General features: G+C 43.1%; 1 protein-coding gene across 50 annotated transcripts in view; it reads left to right on the top strand.

Annotated features, from left to right (window-relative positions):
* TRDN (triadin) overlaps positions 1–22659 on the top strand; it is a 165881-nt gene that overhangs the window by 26701 nt on the left and 116521 nt on the right. For 44 of the 50 annotated variants that reach the window (XR_015948960.1, XR_015948959.1, XR_004692212.3 and 41 more), the window contains 5 exons: positions 2710–2847; positions 5583–5612; positions 8035–8064; positions 20412–20471; positions 21134–21193. Coding sequence is in view for 47 of the 50 variants with exons in the window: in XM_088666094.1 (XP_088522220.1) it covers positions 2710–2847; positions 5583–5612; positions 8035–8064; positions 20412–20471; positions 21134–21193 (318 nt within the window). In the remaining 3 variants the exon portion in view is untranslated. The remainder of the gene's footprint in view (positions 1–2709; positions 2848–5582; positions 5613–8034; positions 8065–20411; positions 20472–21133; positions 21194–22659) is intronic. The other 6 variants (XM_088666091.1, XM_088666070.1, XM_088666065.1 and 3 more) reach the window with 2 other exon arrangements.

Below are 22659 nucleotides of genomic sequence, written 5' to 3'. Positions count from 1 at the left end.
AATTAAAACATAACTATTAAAGCAAGAATAAAACAACACAAAACAAAAAAGGCGTAAAAATGGCAGCACCAAGACCTGTGCTGTGGAGGATCATAAAGTAGGTGCAAGGGGAGCCTATCTAGGGAAGGCATTCTAGAAACAAGGGGCCACCCCCACCAAACGGGACCTTAAATGGTGGGGAGAGCCTGAGAAGGACCTCTGCAGATGACCTAAGAGTCCAGGAAGGTGACAGTATTTGAGGTACTTTGGACAAAGCTGTTTAGGGGTTTAAAGAGCAACACGAGCACTTTGAAATGAGTCTGGAAATGGACTGTTAGGAAGTGTAGGTGGAAAAGTACTAGTTGAATGTTTTTCATCAGCCAGCTCCAGTAGCCCAATTTTTATCCAGCTAGAAATTCTGAGCTGTTTTTGAAGGCAATCCCATGTGCAACTTATTGCAGCATATGGGGGCATTTTGGCAGGTGTCTCCCCAGAGTACGTCCATAGTGCTACAAATGTAAGAAGAGCTGCAGTTGCCGACGCCCTCTTTTCTATTGCACTTGGTTACCTTCCTTGAGCAGCATGATGATGATGATGATGATGATGATACTGTAATAATAATAAATTAACAATAAGCATTGGTAAGGCTAAAAACTAGAGGTGGGTATGAAAATTCAACACTCCTGCTTGAATTTTTGAATCAAGGCAGGCACACAACAAACACTGAGCTGCCTCCCAACTTCAGTTCTGCTTTTGCTCCAAGCCCTGCATCATCTGCTACCTTGTTCCCCTCTCCCAAGGGCAAGGAGATGGGAAGAATAACCATGTTGAAATGGGATGAGGTAGCAAGTGATGTAGATACACCCCTCTCCTCCTTCTGATAAGTGATTTTGGCTGTGTCTTCGGCTGTTGGGGCATCATGGAGCTGAACTGCAATCCCTGTGATCCCTATCTGTAAATGACTTTGCCTTTGTAATTTGCTTGAAAGAGGAGAGGCCCTACAGACTTCACCTTCAAAATCATTTCCCACCTGCTACCCCAATCCATCACCCCATCACTTCAGTGAAACCCCACCACCACCACCACTTTGGGTGAGTAAATGCATCAATAGGGCGATATGAATTGAATGCTCCTTTCAAACGTCAAAGGTTTTTGAGCACTCAGTGGGCTTGATTGATTTTCAGGGCAGCCCAAGGCTCCTTGTCTATTACAAGCACATTACAATATAGTCTATTACAAGCACATTATTAAGAGGGATGAATAAGAGTCTGCATATACACCTTGATTGCACTGGTTGTGTTAGCAGAAGACAGGTGACCCATTGTCATGAACTGTCTAAATGCAGAGTAGTTGTGAGAGGCACAAGCTGGGGAGCCCTTTAGGGAACCCCCAAGGGAAGAAGGCTCAGAGCCAGGGGATTTGTGGTGGGACGACTGTGAGTGGTCAGAGGGAGAAGAGCGAGCAGACTGGGAGGAGGAGGTGTCAGGAGCAGAGGAGGCTACAGTGTTTAATGAGCAGGAAGAGGTGGTGGCAGGGAGCAGTGCAGACTCAGAAGCTGAGTGTAGGCAGGCTGTGGAAGAAGACTTTTCATCCTGCTGCACCCAGCTCTCCTCCCTTCTGGTATCCCAGCACACACAGAGAAATGAAGAGGGCAGAGGAACAAGAGGCAAGAAGGCAAAGCCTAAGGCTGCTGGGGAAGGAACCAGGGGAGGAGCCTTAGAGAGCGGAGGGAAGGTGGGGAACCTTCAGTCCTCGCAAATGCTTCATTAGGGCAAGGCCTGAGCTGTGATTTGTTCCCTTGAATAGTTAACTTCACTAGCCTTGGGTGATTTATTGTTTTATTGCTGACCTACCAACCTGGACACCCAGGATTGTGTATGTATGTATGTATGTATATCACACACCATTCCTAGCACTATTCCCCTTTTGTTTACCACAGTTCTGCCTTCTGCAGGCAACTCCCTTTGCACAGTTGTATCACAGCTGACTTACAATTCTCTTAATCAGATTTTATTTTTCATTATATTTTATTTTTCATTCCATGTGTTTTCTACAGTATTGTACAAACACTGGAAGCATAACAATGGTTTGCTCCAGTCTATGCCAGATACATAGACAGGCTGCCTCTAGGCCAAAGCTTTGGTTCTCTGAAGAAGTGCAAATAGAATCTATGTGCCATTTTAATAAACAGCAAATTGGTTCGGGTTGTATCCATCTGTGGAATGGGAAGCAAGAAAGTTTGTTTCCTGGAGGACTGAAGAAGAATATCTGTTAAAGGTTGAGCTGCGATGGCAGAATCGCTAATTCAGCAACAAGCCAATTGGGTTTAGACTAACGTGACTTCTGATCTTAGCTACCCTGAGGTTATAGGGACTGAGCTAAGGCAGTAAAGTCGTCATATAGACTATGGTAACTAGATTATTTGTTAGGGCACTCCACTTTTTAAATATACCCTTCCTGATCCTAAACAGGGTCTGTGGTATCAGGTAGGCAACAATCTGCCTGTGTATTTAGCATATCTGGCCAGGGGCAAATTATTGGTGCCCTTAAATATGCTCACATTTTTGTGGATCACAACTGTTGTCTACAAAAGAAAAGGCACCCACACATTTAGGATTGCTTCATCAAAGTCAACTTTTTAGAGAATTCATCTTTTTTAATTGAAAGGCTATCAATCAGTCAGTTAAATTAATGTTCTTTATCTTAATCTTCTTTATATTTTGCATTCAGGACAATCTGTAAACAAGCTCACCACTGATCCACTGAGACTCGTACATGGTGCAGTGGAAGATACAACAGACTGGGTGTATGGCTTTCTTTCATTATTGACCGACCTCATATTTGAAGATGAAGATGAGAGCGAAAGAGGTATTCTTTAACCAGAGGCATGTTCTGATGTTTTCAAGTGATTGGTTTTGTACAGCTGCATTCTTATCCTGCCGTCCAGTAGGGTCAAGCAAAATAGATAGCTAAGAGGCAAGAATTCATCAAATGACCACTATAGCCTCACAGCTGGCCTCTCTTTTGAATAGCTCTTGTATAGTATTTAATACTCCAATTATGGAAAGGAGGCCAGGATTACAATGTTTCCCTTATTTTTACTCTAGTTGTGCTAGATTATACAAAAACTGGAAAAGTACAATGCAAGCATACAGCCAAAGAATTAACTTCAAGGAACAGTAGCAATTATTCCCAAGTCTCTCTACTTAAATTTGTATACCCTTTGAGCAATGAATCGGCACTGGATGCATTAGAATTCTAAGACCAACCCCGTATTTGATATTGAGCAGTAGTTGGCATTGTGGCTGAAACTGACAATAGTGGTTGAGTTCTAATGCACTACCTGTGGTCTAGGCAATATATACACTGGCTGGAATCCAGGGAAACTGCACAACTAACTGCAAGCCCAAAGAGGCTTTTGATTATTTTGTTGCAATGTGACAGGGGCTACTTAAACAGAAAAAGTAAAAAGCTGATATCTGTTGGCTCCTGCACCCTAATGGAACTCCTTAGCACATAACTAGCACTTTTTAAAACCTTTTTTATTTCACTTAAAAAACTCCTGCAATGCAGGTAAGCATAGCCAGCAACTTGGGCAAAATAATCAAAAGCCTCTGTAGGCTAGTATTTCTGTTGTTTTAGGATTGTAATTGTCAGAGATGCAAATGCGGCTACTCTAGAGTAACGACTCCTCACAGCATTGTCCTTTTAGGCTTTTATTAAGTGCTGATTATTTACAGTGCTCGGAGCGATCTATATACATGTTGTCAGTCAGGTGTCAGTACCTCCGAATGGAGGTTGGCGCGTTTTCTTCCAGCAAAGAAGTTTGGGAAGACCTAATCTCCTCCCACGACGTTTCTTGCGTAATTCCGGGGTTGGCGGGATCGGCCTTCCCCCCTTGCTCCCCCCTTCCTGTCCCACCTTGTGCATGGGCTCCGCTACCTTGCCGGAGCCTCGGTCACCACTTCCTGAGTCTCCGCTTGAGGCGGAACTCTCCCTGCTTTCCCCAGCGCTTGGCGATGAGCTGGTACTTAAGATGGGAGGGACCTCCCGGTATCCCCTGTCCCTCACAGTAATTAAAATACATTACCCCTGACTTCAGTCAACTGTGACACTCTGTTAATGGAACATCAAAAGATAATCAGTTTTGTAGTGGATAGGTACTTGGGTCACAGGTGACGTATGTAATGCCTGTTATTCAGTCAGTAGAACATAAGATTCTTAATCTCAGGGTCATGGGTTTGAGCCCCACATTGAGCAAAGGATTCCTGCATTGCAGGGGGTTGGACTAAATGACCCTCATGGTACCTTCCAACTCTACAATTCTGTGATTCTAGTCATCATTGCTTTGTAGCTTCAGAAAACACTCTTCAAAAGAAATACAGTTAAAATCCAGCTGGAATTTTAAAAAATGGGTTACTCCAAAGATTTGTCAGTTGGAAGTAGTAGTAGTACCCAGTTTTTCCCACCACAAAGCTCTTAGATAAGAATTACATGTGAATACTAACCTGGCGTGCTCTGGTCCATGGGTTCACGAAGTCGGACATGACTCAATGACTAAATAGCAGCAGCAGCAGCAGCAACAACAACAACAACAACAAACCAGCAGGTCTTTCTGACACTAGACCCTATTCTGTGGTTTACTTCTGCAGTTCCTCAGTATAATCCTTGACAAACTTGAAATAGAATTTTTAATTTTTTAGTTTTGAATGCATCCACAATAGGCTTTTGGGGCTCTGGTCTAATCTCAGAAATTGCTTCTGGGGTAAAGCATACCTTGTATAAATCATGAAATAAACACAAAGGTAATTCAATAATGCAAACATACTTGCAAAGGGAAACGTGAACATTACAGAAAGCCCATCATAATTTATCAAAACCAAGACAGATAAGAACAATAACTTCAGGGCTACTTTTAGGATTTTCAGAACTTGACATTATGCACCACTTCTCCTAAAAAATCTAGATTGGGAGATTAACTTTATCAAGCCCTGAACCTGAAAGAGATCCTATACTGTTTAAGAGTTAGCATGGAATACATTTTTATTTTAGTTTTTGTTTTGTTCTAACTTCTAAAAAGGATATGGTCTGTTTGGATTATGGTAATTCTAAATTTAGGAGGAAATATGTGATGACTCAATACACGATGACTAGTTCTTGCAGTTTCACATTTCAAGTTATCAAGGCATTAATGTTCTCTTTGGGATCCAAAAAATGTAGGGAATTTTGCAGTCCCTTCATCCAACTTCACCCCACCTGAGTTGGGGGAGTGGTACCTTTGGGGGAGCACAAAGAGTGCAATTGGAATAGGAAATTGTGGGAGGCAGCTCCAGTGTATGTGACCCACATGTATCTTGACCCACATGGGTATAATGTTCAAACTCCCATTAAGCCTCTCATTATGTGTGAGCCAAAAAAGCTACAAATTCCCTGATCTACATATGAAAATAGAAGCATCAGAATAAAAATCTCTCAATCTTTCTATTTTCATTGTACAATGAGTGCATTTAAATATGAAGATAACCCAGATGGAGTTATATATATATTGCTAATATCTGATTATGCTGCTATTCATCTGGTTATTCTTTTCTCTCTTGGTTTAGGTGAAGTGGCGCCTTCCTTGAAAATAAAAGGTTGGTTTTGCTCATCTTTATAAAAGGTCACATGTTGTGTTAGATTAGATTGGTATTAGGCAGGAACAATGCAGCTGTATGCTGCCAATGCTTATTGCTAATTACATACATCTTTCCATTAATTGAGCATCCTCTCTGTAGATTAAAATCATTTGCATGGCATGCAGGATAGTTTGTTCCTGTGCTGTGCACACCGAGTATCAAGCTGGACTGTTGAATGTGAGTGTCAAAGGGATACTGCTTAATGGAGACAATACATGCACACAAGCTGCTAAGCTCCAAAGGGTTTGCAACTAGAGTTCATTTTCAGAGCATCCTATGCAATGCTAACCTGCAATAACAACACCTGAATTAGACTGCTCTGTTTGTTTGTTTTTTCTGGCAGAGTTCCCATATCTTTAGCAGCCTGGCATTTATAAATTCAAGAGCAGATTCCCTCCACCCCCTTCACTGTATTAGGAAAAAGCATATTGGATTCTGCCTATTTTCCAGCTGTTATAGGCAATAAGCCCCAAAGAAGCAGGAAAAAAAATGAGAGATTGTTTCCCAAAGTCAAATACACAGACTGACAGGCAAAAGAGCATGGCAGAAATACTTGGGAACTCATTGCTCAAATAGTCAGGACTTGTTATCTTTACAGAACAGAGGGGAGACTAGAATGAAATGAAAACTAACCCACATTTTGATTTGGGAAAGTCTGCCCTTAAAGGTTCCTGATCAGTTTTTGATCAGATTGAACAGCCTCCTATTGGCACTAACAGCCTTGGTCCCTGATATTACAGGACACCCTACTGAGTGCTGAAGAGGGACAATTTAAATGGTACAGAAATTAGCACAAAAATGTGCCTGTGCTATCATTCAAAACTTATACCTGGCCTTGATACAGTGCAATATTATTGGGTTCCTAGATGTAGTTGGACTGGAGCTCCTACCACCCCTGACCACTGGCTAAGCTGGCTGAGGATTATGTGAGTTGCAGTAAAAGACCCGAGATAGGGGGATCCAAGATTGAAGAACACAATACTGTACAATATACTGTACTGAGCAGGGATGGAAAGGAAACAGGGTTGCCAGAATCAACAGAGGACACGCCTTCTGCTCTTCTTGTTGTTATACAGAAGGAAAATAAGTAGTATGAAGGATAGTTTGCTGTATGTTTGAATTTTGAATATACACAACCCCCCCCTTTTTTTAGCTGAATATCAGCAAAGAAATAAACTGTGGGCTTGATCCAGAACTCTACCCATGCTCTGCTGGAAGAAAAGGAGGGAGGAATATTCACCAATTCCCCTCTTTACCCTGCAGCCCACTGGATCCTCAAAACAAACAAACAAACAAACAAACAAACAAACAAACAAAACTACTGGGGGGGGTTGGGAGACCCTCAAGAACAGCAGGAGCCTCTGCTGGATCTCAGTCCTTCTTCTGTGAATGGAAGGCGAGTCTGAATCTAACCCTATAACACAGCATATAACATAACAAGTGTCACTTCTCCTGAAGTACTATGACAGGAAAATATCAGCTTCCTGAAGATCTCCCTCCTACACAACTATTTAAGGCACAGAAGAGGAGTAATGTAATATATTGAATCTGTTGAGCTAAGAGAAAGTGAGAATGAGGTAGGAAGAATCAGCCAATGATGAGAGTTCAAGTGACACGTGAGAGTGTAGCAGAGCTATGGTGGCTCAGCTCCTGCCATCGTGAAAACTTCAGACAGGAGAGCTATGATCACAAGGGGAGCCATTCTGATTTCTGCATTTTTCCCTCCTAGATGGGAATGTAGAGCTGAGATAGGTGGATAGGGCCTTCATTTATAGCAGGTGGGGTGGTGAATATGTGCCCTTCCCCCAGATGTTGCTGGACTACTATTCCCATCCTTGACCATTGCCCATGCTGGCAGGGGCTGGTGGGAGTTGGAGTTCAACAACAGTTGGAGGGACACAGGTTTCCCATCCCTGTTTTATTGTCTAGCCAACTTCTAATACATTCTTGTATATTTTTCTGTGATCAGGTATCGGTTCCTATCTCACTGTCTCAGAGATACTAATACTAAAGCAATGCTTAATGGTAAAAGAGAAAGCACTGGCAATTAGCACCCTGACCCTACATAAGAAGATCCCTTCTAGGTGAAACCAAAGGCTCATCCAGTCTAGCATCCTGATCTCACAGTGGCCAACCAAATGCCTGTGGAGAACGTGAGAGCAATAGCCATCTCCTGCTTGTGATTCTCAGCATAGTATCTCAGATATACAAGGTAGCCACTAATACATAGCCTCATCCTCTATCCATACAGAAGTGGATCCAATATAACTTATTTTTACATGAACAGCTTATGACTGGAACACAGAAGAATAGTTTATTGAAATATATCTAAACTGCAAACTAACCTAACTTTATGTGTTTTCTCTCTCTCTCTTTTTAGAAGGAATCCAACCACCAGTGAAAAAGAAAGGTAAGCAAATTTCAAAGCTAGTTTAGTTTCATCTTCTACCACAAAATTTCAGATGTTCATAAATGAGAGGACTTCTTTCCCAGGCTTATCACTGCTGAACTGCCATGGGAAAGAGAACTACCTTCAGAAACAAAATTAAAAAATTCCTTCAGTAGCACCTTAAAGACCAACTAAGTTTTTATTTTATTTTATTTATACAGAAGTAACCAGACCCTTACTTCTGTTTCAGTGTATCTGAAGAAGTGTGCATGCACACGAAAGCTCATACCAAAATAAAAACTGAGTTGGTCTTTAAGGTGCTACTGAAGGAATTTTTTAATTTTGTTTCGACTCAGACCAACACGGCTACCTACCTGTACCTTCAGAAAGATAACATTGGTAGAGTGGATATAACATATCTGGATAACGTGAGATTTTGCCTGAGAGAGAACTGTTAAAACTGTTAGGAGCCGAGTTAAAGGGCAGTTTGACATCATCAACCAGTATATCCATTTTTGCATGGCCAAGCATTCTAAACAGCAATTGTTAAATTGGCCTATTCTGCAAATTTCAAAATGGCTATAATATATTTAATTTGGCCTATCAGGTGGCAAGGGCAGTAAAAAGGAGGGGGGAGGTGACAAGTTGCAGGACGTAAAGGTCAAGAAAATGGGCCAGGAGGCAAAGTCAAATTTTGTTGGGCTATCTACCTCTAACCCAGCTACAGTTCATCTATATGCTTATATTTGAATATACATTGGTGGCTGACTTCAAATGGAAAGGCCACAGCTGGAATAGGAGGTGGGAAAAGGCAAGAATCAAAGAATCATGGAGTTGGAAGAGACCACAAGGGCCATCCAGTCCAACCCCCTGCCAAGTAGGAAAAACCATCAAAGTATTCTTGACATATGCCTGTCAAGCCTCTGCTTAAAGACCTCCAAAGAAGGAGACTGATCTGATGAGGCAGACAATGGAGAACCATTGTGGAGGGGGAGAGGAACAAGGGAAATAAAAGTGGGCCAAAACCTGCTGGGAAGAGAGGTTGTGGGGTTGACAGTCACCCACAAACTCCATCATATTTTCCTACACATTCCCATCACTTGGTGTGTGGCTCACTCGTTATAATTTTTAGGAGATAAATGATGTTAGAAAGAACTAGATATCGAACTAGATAAAGTTATGGCCACATGCAGGCTTTGTCTACTGCTTAAAAGCTTGTTACAGTCACTAGTTATTTATTGGAATTTCTTTTAAATATTGCAGTGTTCTAATACCTATTGTATCAGGCCGCCTAACTTCCCAGGTACTAAGTCTCACTCAGCTCAGTGGGAATTGCTTCTGGGTAAACTTGCATAGGGCTGTGCTATAAATAAGGAGATGCCATTTAGACCCTGACACTGCTATCCCAAAGTAAAAATAAATATTGACCAAAGACCTTTTTAAAAATTAAGTGCTATGGATTCATGAAATCCATTATCCATTGGAATCCATTACCCCATTACCATTACTCTTTGAAATCATCAAGATGTAAATGCATGAAGAATGGCAGTCAGTTCCACCAAATGTTAAGGTATAACACCCACCCCACCCCTGCCCACAGCTATAATAATAACATTTCCACATATTGTGACACATCAAAATGCTTGGAGGTGAATATGGAGCTTCCTGCTTGAGCAACATATCCAGCAATTTTAATAAAAAAGAACTTCAAGAGCAGATAACTTTTTCCAGTGGGTGTTTTGTATCTCCAACATTTTTTATTTCCATAAACCAAAAAGCCTAGGCAAAGGTCTGGAAATTAACTCTTTCCCAAAACAAGTAGCAAATGTAATTCCTGGAGTTGGTTAATGACCACAAAGCGGGTTCTCTCATGGAGAGCATGTGTTGCGGTGGGGTCTGGCAAGTCACCCCTCTATTGCTGGGCAGGATCGTCTAGATGGCCATGACTGTGATTGGTTTCTTCTGGGTTGTTGGGGAGATTTCTATGTTGCAATTTTGATGGACAGCCCATATTCTTTGCACGCAGCATTGGGCCTTCTCTTTCGCTGTGTGCATCGGATTACCTGCCCACCCTCCCTTTAATTAGGCTTTTGTGTTTGACCTTGCTATGCCTGTCATGGGGTCGTCTGCTTTGGGGGCAGGGGCCTGGTAGGAATTTTTCCATTTGGCTGATTGACTGGTGCCACTTGGTTTTCACCCACTGCGTAGCAAATCGTCACAACTTGTAAGGTTGCGGTTAGGCATTGGTTAAAAATTGGTTGGTGGAGGGGTTAGGATTGGCTGTGCCTGGACCTCCATTGCTGCTGCTGCACGGGTGAATCCAGGGGCTCGCCATGCTTTTGTCCGTACCCCTGACAAGGGGCTAGGGCCACGCAAGAGCCCCTGGGAGAATCCCAGACCTAGAGGATGAATGTGGTCTGCGATGTGAATCCTCTCTATCTGGCCTGTTCTGCTACCCCTCTTGTTAGGCCTGCTCTGGGTCCTCCTCTAGTGATCTTACCTGGCTAGAATGTGTCCTGTGATAATACCTGGCTAGAATGTGTCCTGTGATAATAATGCTTGCCTGGATGGAGGATGGAAAGCGCTGTGTGTCTGACCACATCCACTTTTGCCATCTGGGAGGTTGCCCAAGAAGAAATATGTCTCTCAAGTTCCCCATCCCTGGATCAGGGTCACACCTCCGGTCTTTTGCTCTGTTAAAAAGTGCCTTTGTGTGTAAGGCAGGAGATGTTAAATATAATTACTATGCCATTAAGACTACTGCGAATGCTTTCATAACAAAAACTAACAGTATACGGCCTCTGCACAGTCCCAGGGCCTATGTGTCACACACCTGTAAATGTCACTTTGTTGACATTTTGCTGTCCCCTTTCTATCCACCTGCTTAGGACTGAAAACTCTTATTCTCCTTTCACTTCAACAATCTTTAAATAATATTCAGGGGTGGCAGTAACATTTTGGTAATGTTCATGTTTATGGAAATTGTTTAACCAGCCAACAAAAAACACCAGTCCTTATCTAAATCCAAAATCCCTCTTTCAAGCTGCAGAGCCACTTAAAATACAAGCGCTAGAATAGCACAAGACCTGTGGGGTTTTATAGAGTTTGCCAGTATGGCTGATGTTGGCACCATTTGGGTAATTAGTTATTCCATTCACTCGTCTCTAAAGAATATCCCAATTTGCATATTTAGTGCTTTCAGAGTTTAGCTGATTTTCTCTTTATATCTCCATATGGCACTGTGCTTCTTTTTGTATGTGAATTGCTTTTACCGTGGACTGCAGTGGGGGCTTGCTGCCTCTTAACTACTGCTCACCGGAAGACAATTTTGTGAATCTTCCTGCAAAGCACTTTGTGTTAAAATATACACACTTTTATTTTGGAAGACTGCAGGATTGCATAACTGTTTTTGTAGTGCATAACAGTGCATGGAGAGGCTTCCTGAAATCAGTGGCCACCTTTCAGGCATCAAAAAAAAAACCATAAAATGAATGTCCTTCATAAATGAATCCAGCATGGATCCATCCGTACCATAGCAGCACATCTAGAGTAAAGGACCACACCTGAGCAAAGAAATTATCATGTTCCGTCAAAGAAAACAGTATGCTTAATTAAAACAGGAGGTGTAGCTTAAATTCCTGTTCTCTTTTTGCACCCTAGGCAAAAAGAAGGCAACATGCTGAGATTATGTTATGCAGAATTATTAGATGGGAATTTAAGGAAGGTACAGGGAAGAGAGATATTCTGGTAGCTGCTGGTGTGAGAATAGAAAGGAAACAGAAGAGCAAAAAGCTTTTACATTGTGTGGAAACTCTACTATAATGTGGAAAACATCATGAAAATGGAATAAACTGCCCTGTGAATGCAGCCTTGGTAGCAGTCCGCATGGAAGAGTGGTGGCGCTTACATGACCTTCTGCCACCAGGATCACTGTGCTGTACTGGGAGAGTAACAGGGAGAGATGAGGTGGCAGGGAGTTTGGTGCAGTGCAGATGTGCCAGCAGAGCCAATCCAGTACTTCTGCTGGTGCACCATGCTGACCTGCTTGATGTTTGCCCCTTCCCCTTGTTGGTAAGTATCCAATGGCAGTGACAGGTCAGGAAAACACCGCCACCCTTCCACACTGACTGCTACTACTGGTGAGACTAATTGCCACTATAGCCCACTATTGTTAGCTCCAGTTGAAACATTTGTTTTATGTCACCACATGGTTAGGCTAGCTCTGAATTTAACCATCCCAAGCCCATAGGATTTTCTGGGTGACTAACGTTATTGTCACTATAGTAGCATACATGAATAAGTTTCTATATGGTTTAGGTAGTTTTGTCCCTATAATTCCTCAAAGAAAAGCTTCTGGGTTTTTTACAAACATTATTTTAAACATCCTTTTCATTTCATTATATATCATTTCCCAGTAAGCTTTAACCTTACTACAAGACCACCACATATGATAAAAAGAACCTTCTTTCTCTTTACATTTCCAACACTTATTTGATTTATACATTTTTGCCAATTTGCTTGGTGTTGGATACCATCGGTCAGGGGTGTAGGAAGATAGGGGTGGTGGGGGTGGCGCGCCCCAAGTGACGTGATCCCAGGAGCACCATCGCCGCTGCCCGCCCGCCCCAAAACGTGTGCCCCACCACTGTGCACAGCGCGCCCTGCCCCAAAACGTGTGCAACATCACTGCGCACGGTGCGCCCCGCCCCAAAACGCGTGCCACATCACTGGGGGCAGCACATCTGCTCTCCGCCCCCTGTGGCAGAGCATGAAGCTCCACCGCTGCCATCAGTATATCATTTTCATATAATTTTCTCTTAGACCATAACATGCTGTAAATTTTGTATCCATATTCCACAATCCTTGCCATGCTTCCCTGTCTGTATTATGACCGATATCTATTGCCCAATGTATCATTGAGGATTTTACTTGCTCATCCTTTGTCTCCCATTCCAATAATATTTTATGCATTTTAGACAGCACTTTTACATTACATTCCAACAGGTCTCTCTCCAGTTGTGATATTTGTTCCCCTTTGGGGGATCAAAAGTACTGGTACTTTCATGCAGTTCTCCCATTTTTGCCTTATTGCCCAACAAAGAAATAATCAAAACTATTATCTCTCAAATCAAAACACCTGCTGCTGTGGAGAAGAAGGGATATGTTTGACTTGCTGGCACTAATATTTTCATCACTGAGGGCTTCAATAGAGCTACACCCCAGTGGGGAAATCACTTAAAATTCTCAGCAGTAAAGCCTTAATCCATGATAAATCTGTATTGCTCTCTTCCTGAAAACAAAATAGACTTGTATTTGAATGCATCATAAAATCAGACTATTTCAACTATCTCTTTGGTAAACACAGAGCTGCTGGGTTTTCTAAGACCTGAGAGTGGTTGTTTGCTTCTCAGTGGATCCAAGTAAAGTAATTTGGGGAGGGAAGGATGCATGTATAATGGTTCCAGGACTGCAATGGAAATATTTTATAACAGTTAAGATTCCCAGCCATAGTATTTTTGTTTACTGTGGCACACAGAGCAAACAGCTTGATTTTAGCACACTATGTCCAGCACAGCAGTAAGAAGGCATATACTGATCACAAACTCTAATCATCTGCATGTAAAGGTAAAGGTAATGGACCCTTGGACAGTTAAGTCCAGTCAAAGGCGGAGCTCATCTCGCTTTCCCATCATGTCAGTGGGATCTTGTGGAATGCCAAATGGCCTGATAGTGAACACAAGGAAGCAATCAATCATATTGAGTCACATTGAGTCAGGTCGGGGACAGCGAGTGGCGCTAGGGAGGGAGTTGTCGCCGCGGCACCCCTTGGTGTGTGGAGTCCCGCAAGGCGCAATCCTTTCCCCAATGCTTTTTAATATCTTTATGCGCCCCCTTGCCCAGATTGTCCGGAGTTTTGGGCTGGGTTGTCATCAATATGCTGATGACACCCAGATCTATCTGTTGATGGACGGCTGCCCTGCCTTGGCCCCGGACACACTCACCAGGTGCTTGGAAGCTGTGGCTGGATGGCTACGTGGGAGCCGACTGAAGTTAAATCCTTCGAAGACAGAGGTCCTCTGGCTAGTTCGGGGCGACATGGGGTTGGGGGGCCAACTCCCATCTTTTGCAGGGGCTCAATTGGTACCAGCGCCTTCTGTCAAGAGTTTGGGTATAACCTTTGACGCCTCCCTTTCCATGGAGGCGCAGGTTGCATCCACAGCAAAGGTGGCATTTTTCCATCTCCGCCGCATCAAGCAGTTGGTCCCTTACCTCTCTCGCCCCGATCTGGCCACAGTGATCCATGCGACGATCACCTCCAGGCTTGACTATTGTAACTCGCTCTACGCAGGGTTGCCCTTAAAGCTGACCCAGAAACTCCAGCGGGTGCAGAATGCCGCGGCGAGGCTCCTTACAGGGTCCCGGCCGCGGGATCACATTCATCCAGTGCTTTACCAGCTGCACTGGCTCCCGGTGGAGTACAGGATCAGGTTTAAGGTGCTGGTTTTGACCTTTAAAGCCCTATGCGACTTGGGACCCTCGTACCTACGGGACCGCCTCTCCTGGTATGCCCCGCGGAGGACCTTAAGGTCCACAAATAATAATATTCTGGAGATCCCGAGTCATAAGATGGCTAGATTGGCCTCTACTAGAGCCAGGGCCTTTTCAGTACTGGCCCCAACCTGGTGGAACGCTCTTTCCCAGGAGACCAGGGCCCTGCGGGATTTGTCATCTTTCCGCAGGGCCTGCAAGACAGAGCTGTTCCGCCTGGCCTTTGGGTTAGACTCAGCCTGACCCCTGTGTTTTTCTCCCTCATGGCTTGGATTTATGGCCTACTTGAAATGAGGCTGCACTTTAAATTTTAATACTGTATTTTAATCTGTATTTTAATTAATTGTTTTTATGTTTTATTGTGGTTCTGTTGGTGTCGGCCGCCCTGAGCCCGGTTTTTGACTGGGGAGGGCGGGGTATAAATAAAAAATTTATTATTATTATTATTATTATTATTATTATTATTATTATTATTATATTATTATGGAGGATTGTAGCTTGCAGTGGGGACTCTGGATTAGCTGCATGTCAGGTGACCTTTCAAATATCTAATGTGGCCTTGGGCTTGCCGATTGGAAGGTCGGCGGTTCGAATCCCCGCGACAGGGTGAGCTCCCATTGTTCAGTCCCAGCTTCTGCCAACCTAGCAGTTTGAAAGCATGTCAAAATGCAAGTGGATAAATAGCTACCGCTGCAGCGGGAAGGTAAACAGCGTTTCCATGCACTGCTCTGGTTTCACCAGAAGCGGCTTAGTCATGCTGGCCACATGACCCAGAAAAACTGTCTGCGGAAGCGGACAAACGCCGGATCCCTCAGCTAATAAAGCGAGATGAGCGCCACAACCTCAGGGGTCTTTAACCTTTTTTTAAAAAAAAACAAAAAACCAATAACTTATCTGCTTTTTGAATTCCTGTATTGAAATTGCATTGTGTGTTTCTACAGGAAGTTGAGGTGCTCTGTTATTTGTTATGGTTTAAGGGGATAGCTTAGAGTCATAAAAGGCATTTAGATGAATGTTTCATGAATGCAAATCTGCCCACTGTACATCAGATTTGACGGGCTTCTTTTATATAACTATAAACACAAAAAAAGTAATTCTGTGTCTTCAAATGACCAAAATGGCCGTTCACCCCTTTCTTGGGTAAGCAATGGTTGCAGTCCATCACCCTCAGCTACAATCCCTGGCAGACAGAATACATGTGGTGGACTGGCCGCTTGGGAATTCCCCAGCCAGCAGGGTCACAGGGCGCAACTTCCTGCCAAAAGCTTAAGTTCAAAATGGGCCAATCATAAAAGCTGGTTGTGTGTGTCTTCCACAGTGCAGTCGCTTTTGAGTGAAGTGGTGCACCACCCCTGTCCTGAACCAGAAGCGTATTCAGGGTACCCTGTTAGAGGGGTCTTTGTGGAAGTCTCTATCGAGAAGCCAAGTGTGGGGCAGAGAGGTCATAGAGCTTCCAGTGGTGACCTTAGGACAGCCACCTTAGTAGATCAGCATCCTGGGATAACCATAATCCTTGACACGGCCCTGAAAAAGTATCAGGCCTCCACCAAGGAGGCTGGGATGGATATACACCCAATGCCTGAGCCAAATTCTTTCTACATTTTAATGCCCATTTTAATCCAGATCATCATCTGATTGGGTTATTTTATTGCACCTTTCTTTAGTCGTTACCTAGGGGAGGGTGGTGCTGTGACTGGGACCACAAAATTAACCCTGCTCACCTACCCAAACACACTTTGTCTTAGTTTTTTTGCTATTTCTCTGTTTCTTAAAGATTTTTGCCACCACCCATTCTTTCTCAATCTCATCCTTTATTTTTCTTCATCTTCTAAACACATGCTTATTCATCCTCTAGATCAGGGGTCAGCAACCCTTTTCAGCCATGGGCCGGTCCACCATCCCTCAGACCATGTGGTGGGCCAGACTATATTTTGGGGAAAAATATGAACGAATTCCTATGCCCCACAAGTAACCCAGAGATGCATTTTAAATAAAAGGACAAATTCTACTCATGTAAAAACATGCTCATTCCCGGACCATCCGCGGGCCGGATTGAGAAGGTTATTGGGCCGCATCCGGCCCACGGGCCTTAGGTTGCCTACCCTTGCTCTAGATGCTCCATGCTTTTCATGTGCCCAGTCAACATGCATGTTCACATGCCCTCTATCTCCTGCTGTTTGCTTGCTCTGAATCCAGAATGTACATTGGCTGATTGCCAATGCTTTTTTTCATATACTGTAGAAGTCAGCAGAAGTTGACTTTCTATGCCTAGTACATGAGTGTTGTGTTGCACCTTGTGTTCATTCACTATCCATTTGATAAACACCCCTGAAGATGTTGAAAAGACTGAACTGGAAGACCGAGGGGACGAGAACAGTGATGGCAACAAAGGTGGTTCAGAAGGCAGCAGCAAAATGTCAACAGGACAGGTGAATGGGGCCTTGGATGTCAGAAGGCAAAATCTGATGTCCTTTTCTAATTTGTATGGTTGGCAGACATCAGTATGGGACAGTTAGCATCCTGAATTGACAGAAAATAGGACTTCAAAGCAGCAAGCCAGCATAGAGATAAACCCTTGTTAATCTGTGGTTAAAACTACAAAAGGATCTAGCTAATTAGATTGCTAAAGATGTTATTTCCCACTCACTGAGCCCAACACTTTTGCAGTCAGAGGAGAGGAACAATGCTTAGCTAAAATTATTCTGATCACTGCTTGCCAAACTACTTCTATAATATAGGCTTTATTCTTTCTGCCTTTTCCTATATTGGTATATGCATTAGACATAAAGGAATCAAGACAGACATATTGCTGTCGGAATTCACCCCCAAATGCTTAAATATGAGCTTTAAAATTAAAGAGTTCATGTTATATTGGTGCAGGAGCTGGTCAATATAAGATTATATTTCATCATTTGAAATCAAACTCTAATCTTCCAGGATTTTGAATCGCAAAAACTGGAATATTCCAAGCAATGTTTGTGCTTTTGAGTTCCATTGATCTCAGTGGGAGAGTTATTAATTAACTGATTGAATGACTGATTTTGCATGCTGCCCTATATCCATAGATCTCAGGTGCTTTTAAGTAGTTGAAATTCTACTGTTGCTTGGAGGAACTTTACTGTGGCTCAGTTCACACAACACAGTGAAACATAATTAATGGTTTACCATGAATGCACCAAGCTGGGGAGAAGCAAACCATGGATTGTATCTAATTCTGCCTATGTGTGAGCAGAACAAACTTATTGTGCAACAGAAGTTCACCTGCCCCCTGCAGCTACCACATGCCCTTAAAAGCTGTTCTGGGGGATTGGGCGGCACTCTGGAGAACATCTGGTGGCACATGGGGTCTACAGGCGGAAGGAGAAGAATGTATGGTTTTGTTGCACAAGTGGAAGTTTGCCCATGCAATTTTGGATCCTACCTTATGTTCATATTACAACTGAATCTGAGCTAATGTTTGGTTTGGGTCCAACAAATCATGATCAGAAAGCTATACAGTATATATATATAAAACCCAAACATTGGCTATAGATAATTGTTTATTGGGAGTGAAACAAATCCTGGTTCAGATGTAATGCTGAGTCAGGGATCATGGTTTCTTTTCTCCCAAGTGCAAGCCAGGAGAGCAGGATGGAAAGAAGTAAGACCCATCACAATTTATGTCTTACTGTGGCATGTGGATGAGATTAGTGCTGAACTTTGGCTGAACCATACTTTTTGTGTGATTATACATGAAACATATCTATGTATCTAGCTTGCACACAAGCATTTTCTTGCTATTGTGGTTTAAGCCTGGGCAATAATGCAGGGAGAATACTCAGTCTGAATAAATACCACAGTGTATATGTGGAAAACAATTTCATATCATAATCTGTAAAATCTGTGCCGTGGCTTGGGAATTCCAAATGGAGCAGTGCAAGGCTATGCTGATCTGCTAAACTTTTATAGAAACATATCTCCTCAATATTTTAAAATTGTAGTTGAACAGGTTATTGACTTTTCATCTTAGAGAATATAAAATAATTATTTGCCTACAGGTGATGTGTATCTTTCTATTATCAGAAAAGGTGATATCCACAATCAAGGAAATAAAATACTAAACTGCTGTGAAACCAGCAGTGTAGAAAGAAAGCTGTGGACCCCCCCCCCTCCGGATTTTCTTGGTAGCTAATGAAAATTTAGCAATGAAATACTTCTTTAAAAAAACATACTCTCTCACAATAATTTAATAAACTGTACTGTCATCTTATAGAGAATCAGGATGGTTGCCTTGGTGACTGAGATTATCGTTGCTGCTGCTGGATTCTGTCAGTTTTCTAAACATGAATTCATAATATTTAGGATTTATTAACAATATGCCTCTCTGATAGAGATAAATTGCATCCTTTCAACTGGCCATGCAAGTCTTCTATGAGAATACAACTGCTTTGGCAACTCAGCAAAAAATGATATGATGTGATTAGCAGAAAATTAAAGCTATTTGTCATAGAGAATAAAGCAGATGCTGTTTAAAAAAAGGCACTGAAAGGAGGCTGAATGGGGGGATGTGATTTCTCCCCCCCCTTAAATGTTACAAATTCTTTAGGGTTGCTGTTTTTCTGCTATAAAACTGACCCCACTGAGTAGCAGTCAGGTTGTATCAGCAACCCAAATGTGGTAGTGGGTTTAAATCAGTACCTTTTCCCAAGAACATCAGGACTCTTAGGAGTGGCAAAGAAATTTGTCTCTTCTCTGGCACAGGTTGCCCCCTGTGAACATGGCCCCATAAAACTCATTGACAGTCACTTGCAATGGAGTCTGTTCTACATGCATAGCCCTGAATATAAAAAACAACAGGGAGCTCAAAAGAAACTGCACCTGAAAAATGTCTGGTGGGGAGCAAAGAGCAAATCACTGCTAAAGACTCATGAGGCAAGAGGTCTTGCTCAGTTGCACTAACACACAATTTCATCCTTGCACCATTTTGCAAATTTAAAGGAAGGAAGGAAACAATAAATTCATCAAAAAATATATATATTTGTTTACTGGGTGGGCGTGTGAGATGGCAGGGTGCAGAGGCGGAGCTACATGTACCAGTACCCGGAGCGGCGCACATGCTGTGCACCCAGGGGTGGGGCTAGCTGCGCACATCCCAGGGGCTAGCCGTGTGTGTCCCAGCGGGGCTAGCTGCCCGCCTGTGCGACTCTCCCCCAACTCCTGAGCTGTCAAAACAAAGGGGGAAGACCGCTGGCAAAGCGGTGCAGCTCCCCCTTTCCCCCGACGGCTTAGGACTCTACCCTGAGCCATCAGGGGAAAGGGGGAGCTGCGCCGCTTTGCTGGCAGTCTTCCCCCTTCATTTTGACAGCTCAGGAGTCAGGATAGGCTTGGGAGTCACGGGCAGGCAGTGTGCCGAATGTCACTCACCTCAGGATGACACCCGGGGGGGTCCACCCCCACCACACACCGCTACTGGCAGTGTGGTGTGTGGATGTGCCAGTCAGGGCATTGGATTGGCTCTGAGGAGCATCTGTGCATCCTCTACCTTTCCACTGCCTTGCCCTTCCCTGTCCTAGTAAGTGGCTTTGCCCCTTCCTGTTCCTTGTTAGCTCGACCCTACAGAGTGAGCCACTACTGTTCCTCCCCGCCCCCATGGAATAAATAATGGATTTTGAAAACAGCAACACTATCAAGAACACTGTTGTGTCTAGGCAATATATATTCTATTTCAAATGTTTCATTTCTAAGCTAGGTAACTTTGATGTGTTTTTGACATATTTTTTCCACTGCCCTCCTGCGACAATAGTATCTCTTTCAATAACTAAGTGATGTTTTGCTTCCAGAAATCCACATAGATAAGTCCGAAAAACCAGAGAAAACTGAAAAGAAGCCACCACCCAAAGGTAATAATTTCTATTTAAATTATTATGGGTATGTTCTCCTCCCTTTTTTCTGTTTCCAGTGCATTTCCGAGTGCAGTTAAAGGTGCTGGATATTAGCAATAAAGTTCTAAACTGGGCTTCAAGTAACCAGGCTACCTGGAGGACTACCTCCTCTTCTGTGAATCTGCCCATCCTTTATGATAGGCGGTTGCACCCTTTGTGTGTGCAACCTGAGTCAAGATTGGTTGCAACATGCAAAGGGGCTTTTTTTATGCTGGTGCTCTGTATGTCAAGTTCTCTGTCTGTCCCCCTATTAATTTGTTGGGACATCTTCCTCCTTAATTATGTTCTGCCAACAGTTGAAAGCATTCCTTCTTAAGCAAGCTGTTGAATTATCCTGCTGCTTCATGTAGTGGTTGTGTTTTTCTGTGTTTTACTTTTTGTGGCCATTTTCACTGTCTTCATGATTTGTATTTTAATGATTGGATCATTGTTGCATTTATATTTGCAAACCTCTTTGAGCAGTATCTTTGTGGATGGAAAAAAGTAGGGTATACTTTTTGGAAACAAAATAAGAATGGTAATAATTTCAAATATTCAGTGCACTAGCTAACTAGCACTGTTGTTTTTCCAATGTACTTTTAAAATTGCTTTCCAGGAACTAACTGGTGTTTTGCTTCCAGAAATCCAGACAGACAAGCCTGTAAAGCAAGAGAAAATTGAAAAGAAGCCTCCACCCAAAGGTGATGATTTCTATGTATTTTATTCCAAGTGTGTTCTGTTTATAAGAATGTGCAGAACTCATCAGAAACAGCTGAAAACACACAAATATCTGCTCTTGGAGTGAAAAGCCTTACCCATCAGTCAGTAGGTCATTTAGCTCAGTGGGGACTTGGCCAGATGAGCTGACCCTAATGGATATTAGACTGCACTCTAAGCCCATTCAGCTCAGTCATATGACTTGCTAACCCAGCATTAAGTGCCTGTTAGCTTCATTGGCTGGCCAGGAATCTGTGCTTTTATTTTTATGCTTGAAAAGCAAGTCTCTAGCTCCTGTAGAACCAGATATATGAGGCAAAATGCATAGGTGCTAATCTTCATTGCAGACACTTGTGTTCATAAGGCATTGGAGAGCACTGCAAAATATCTTGCCTCCTTCAGTCTCCCGTGAAGACAGAAGCAGCTGCAGTGAGAACACAGCGTGACCTTTTGCTGTGTTGCAGAGCAGTCTTTCGGAGGCTGAACTAAAAACTTGCTATGGGCAAAAATAAATAAACAAATATCAGGCTGGCTTAAAATCAACCATGGTGCAAACCAAAACGGAAACATTTACTATGATGGAGAGGACCAATTCCAAAACCATTCGTTTTGCACTTACACTGACCAGTAACATTAACACAGTTTGCCATCAAAGATGTTTCAAAAAGAATTACACAGCATCGAGGTCTCCTTGGTGCAACCAATTAGCTGGGTAAACAGGGTGTGTGTGTGTGTGTGGATAAGTGCAGAATGTATTGGCATGATGAGCAAATCTCTTTTCCTGCCACCAAATATAGGATAAGGGATTGTTCTAATTAGTTTGCCAGGCCTGCCTGGTGAGCCTTGGCAGCATCCTCACAGCACAATATGCTAATCTCGGATTGTAGGACAACAGTGACCACCACTTCCTCATAAGGACGCAGAAAGAGCCGTGGCTAAAGGCTATGTGCTTATCTGAGAGTGGCAGGTGCTGCCAAAATAGGAGACTTCAAATTCTAGGGATGATTAAACATTTTGACATCGCTTGGATTGGTGACATATTCTCCAGGGCAAGGCCATGGAAGCGCACCGGGGCTTCAGCATGACTTTCAAAATAAAGAAAGTCAGTGGTTCTTCACCTTTCACCCACTACCACCCACTAGATTCAGTGTCCCTGAAGTCACAAGTAACAAAAATTAGGATGTTAAAGTGGCACTTCAGAGCCCAGAACAGGCAATTGTTAATGAGCGTGGGGAGTGGGAGAAGGAGTGCTATGGTGGTGGTTGTATTCAGGCTTGAAGGATGGAACCAGGAGAAGGGGTTCAGAAAGGGTCATGGAGGAGAGAGTGTCATGCTGGGTTAGTGGTGGTGTAAATGCTCTTAGGTGATGGCTTGGAGATACAGGAGAGGATGTAAATGATGGATTGTGATGGGGTGAGTTTTGGAAGCTCCTGCAGGCAAAGGAAGAAAG

This window comes from Zootoca vivipara, chromosome 3 (genome assembly GCF_965207765.1).
Source record: "Zootoca vivipara chromosome 3, rZooViv2.hap1.1, whole genome shotgun sequence".
NCBI classification, from domain to species: domain Eukaryota; kingdom Metazoa; phylum Chordata; class Lepidosauria; order Squamata; family Lacertidae; genus Zootoca; species Zootoca vivipara.
The sequence above is the reverse complement of the archived record's forward strand: the minus strand, read 5'-3'. Positions and strand labels throughout refer to the sequence as shown.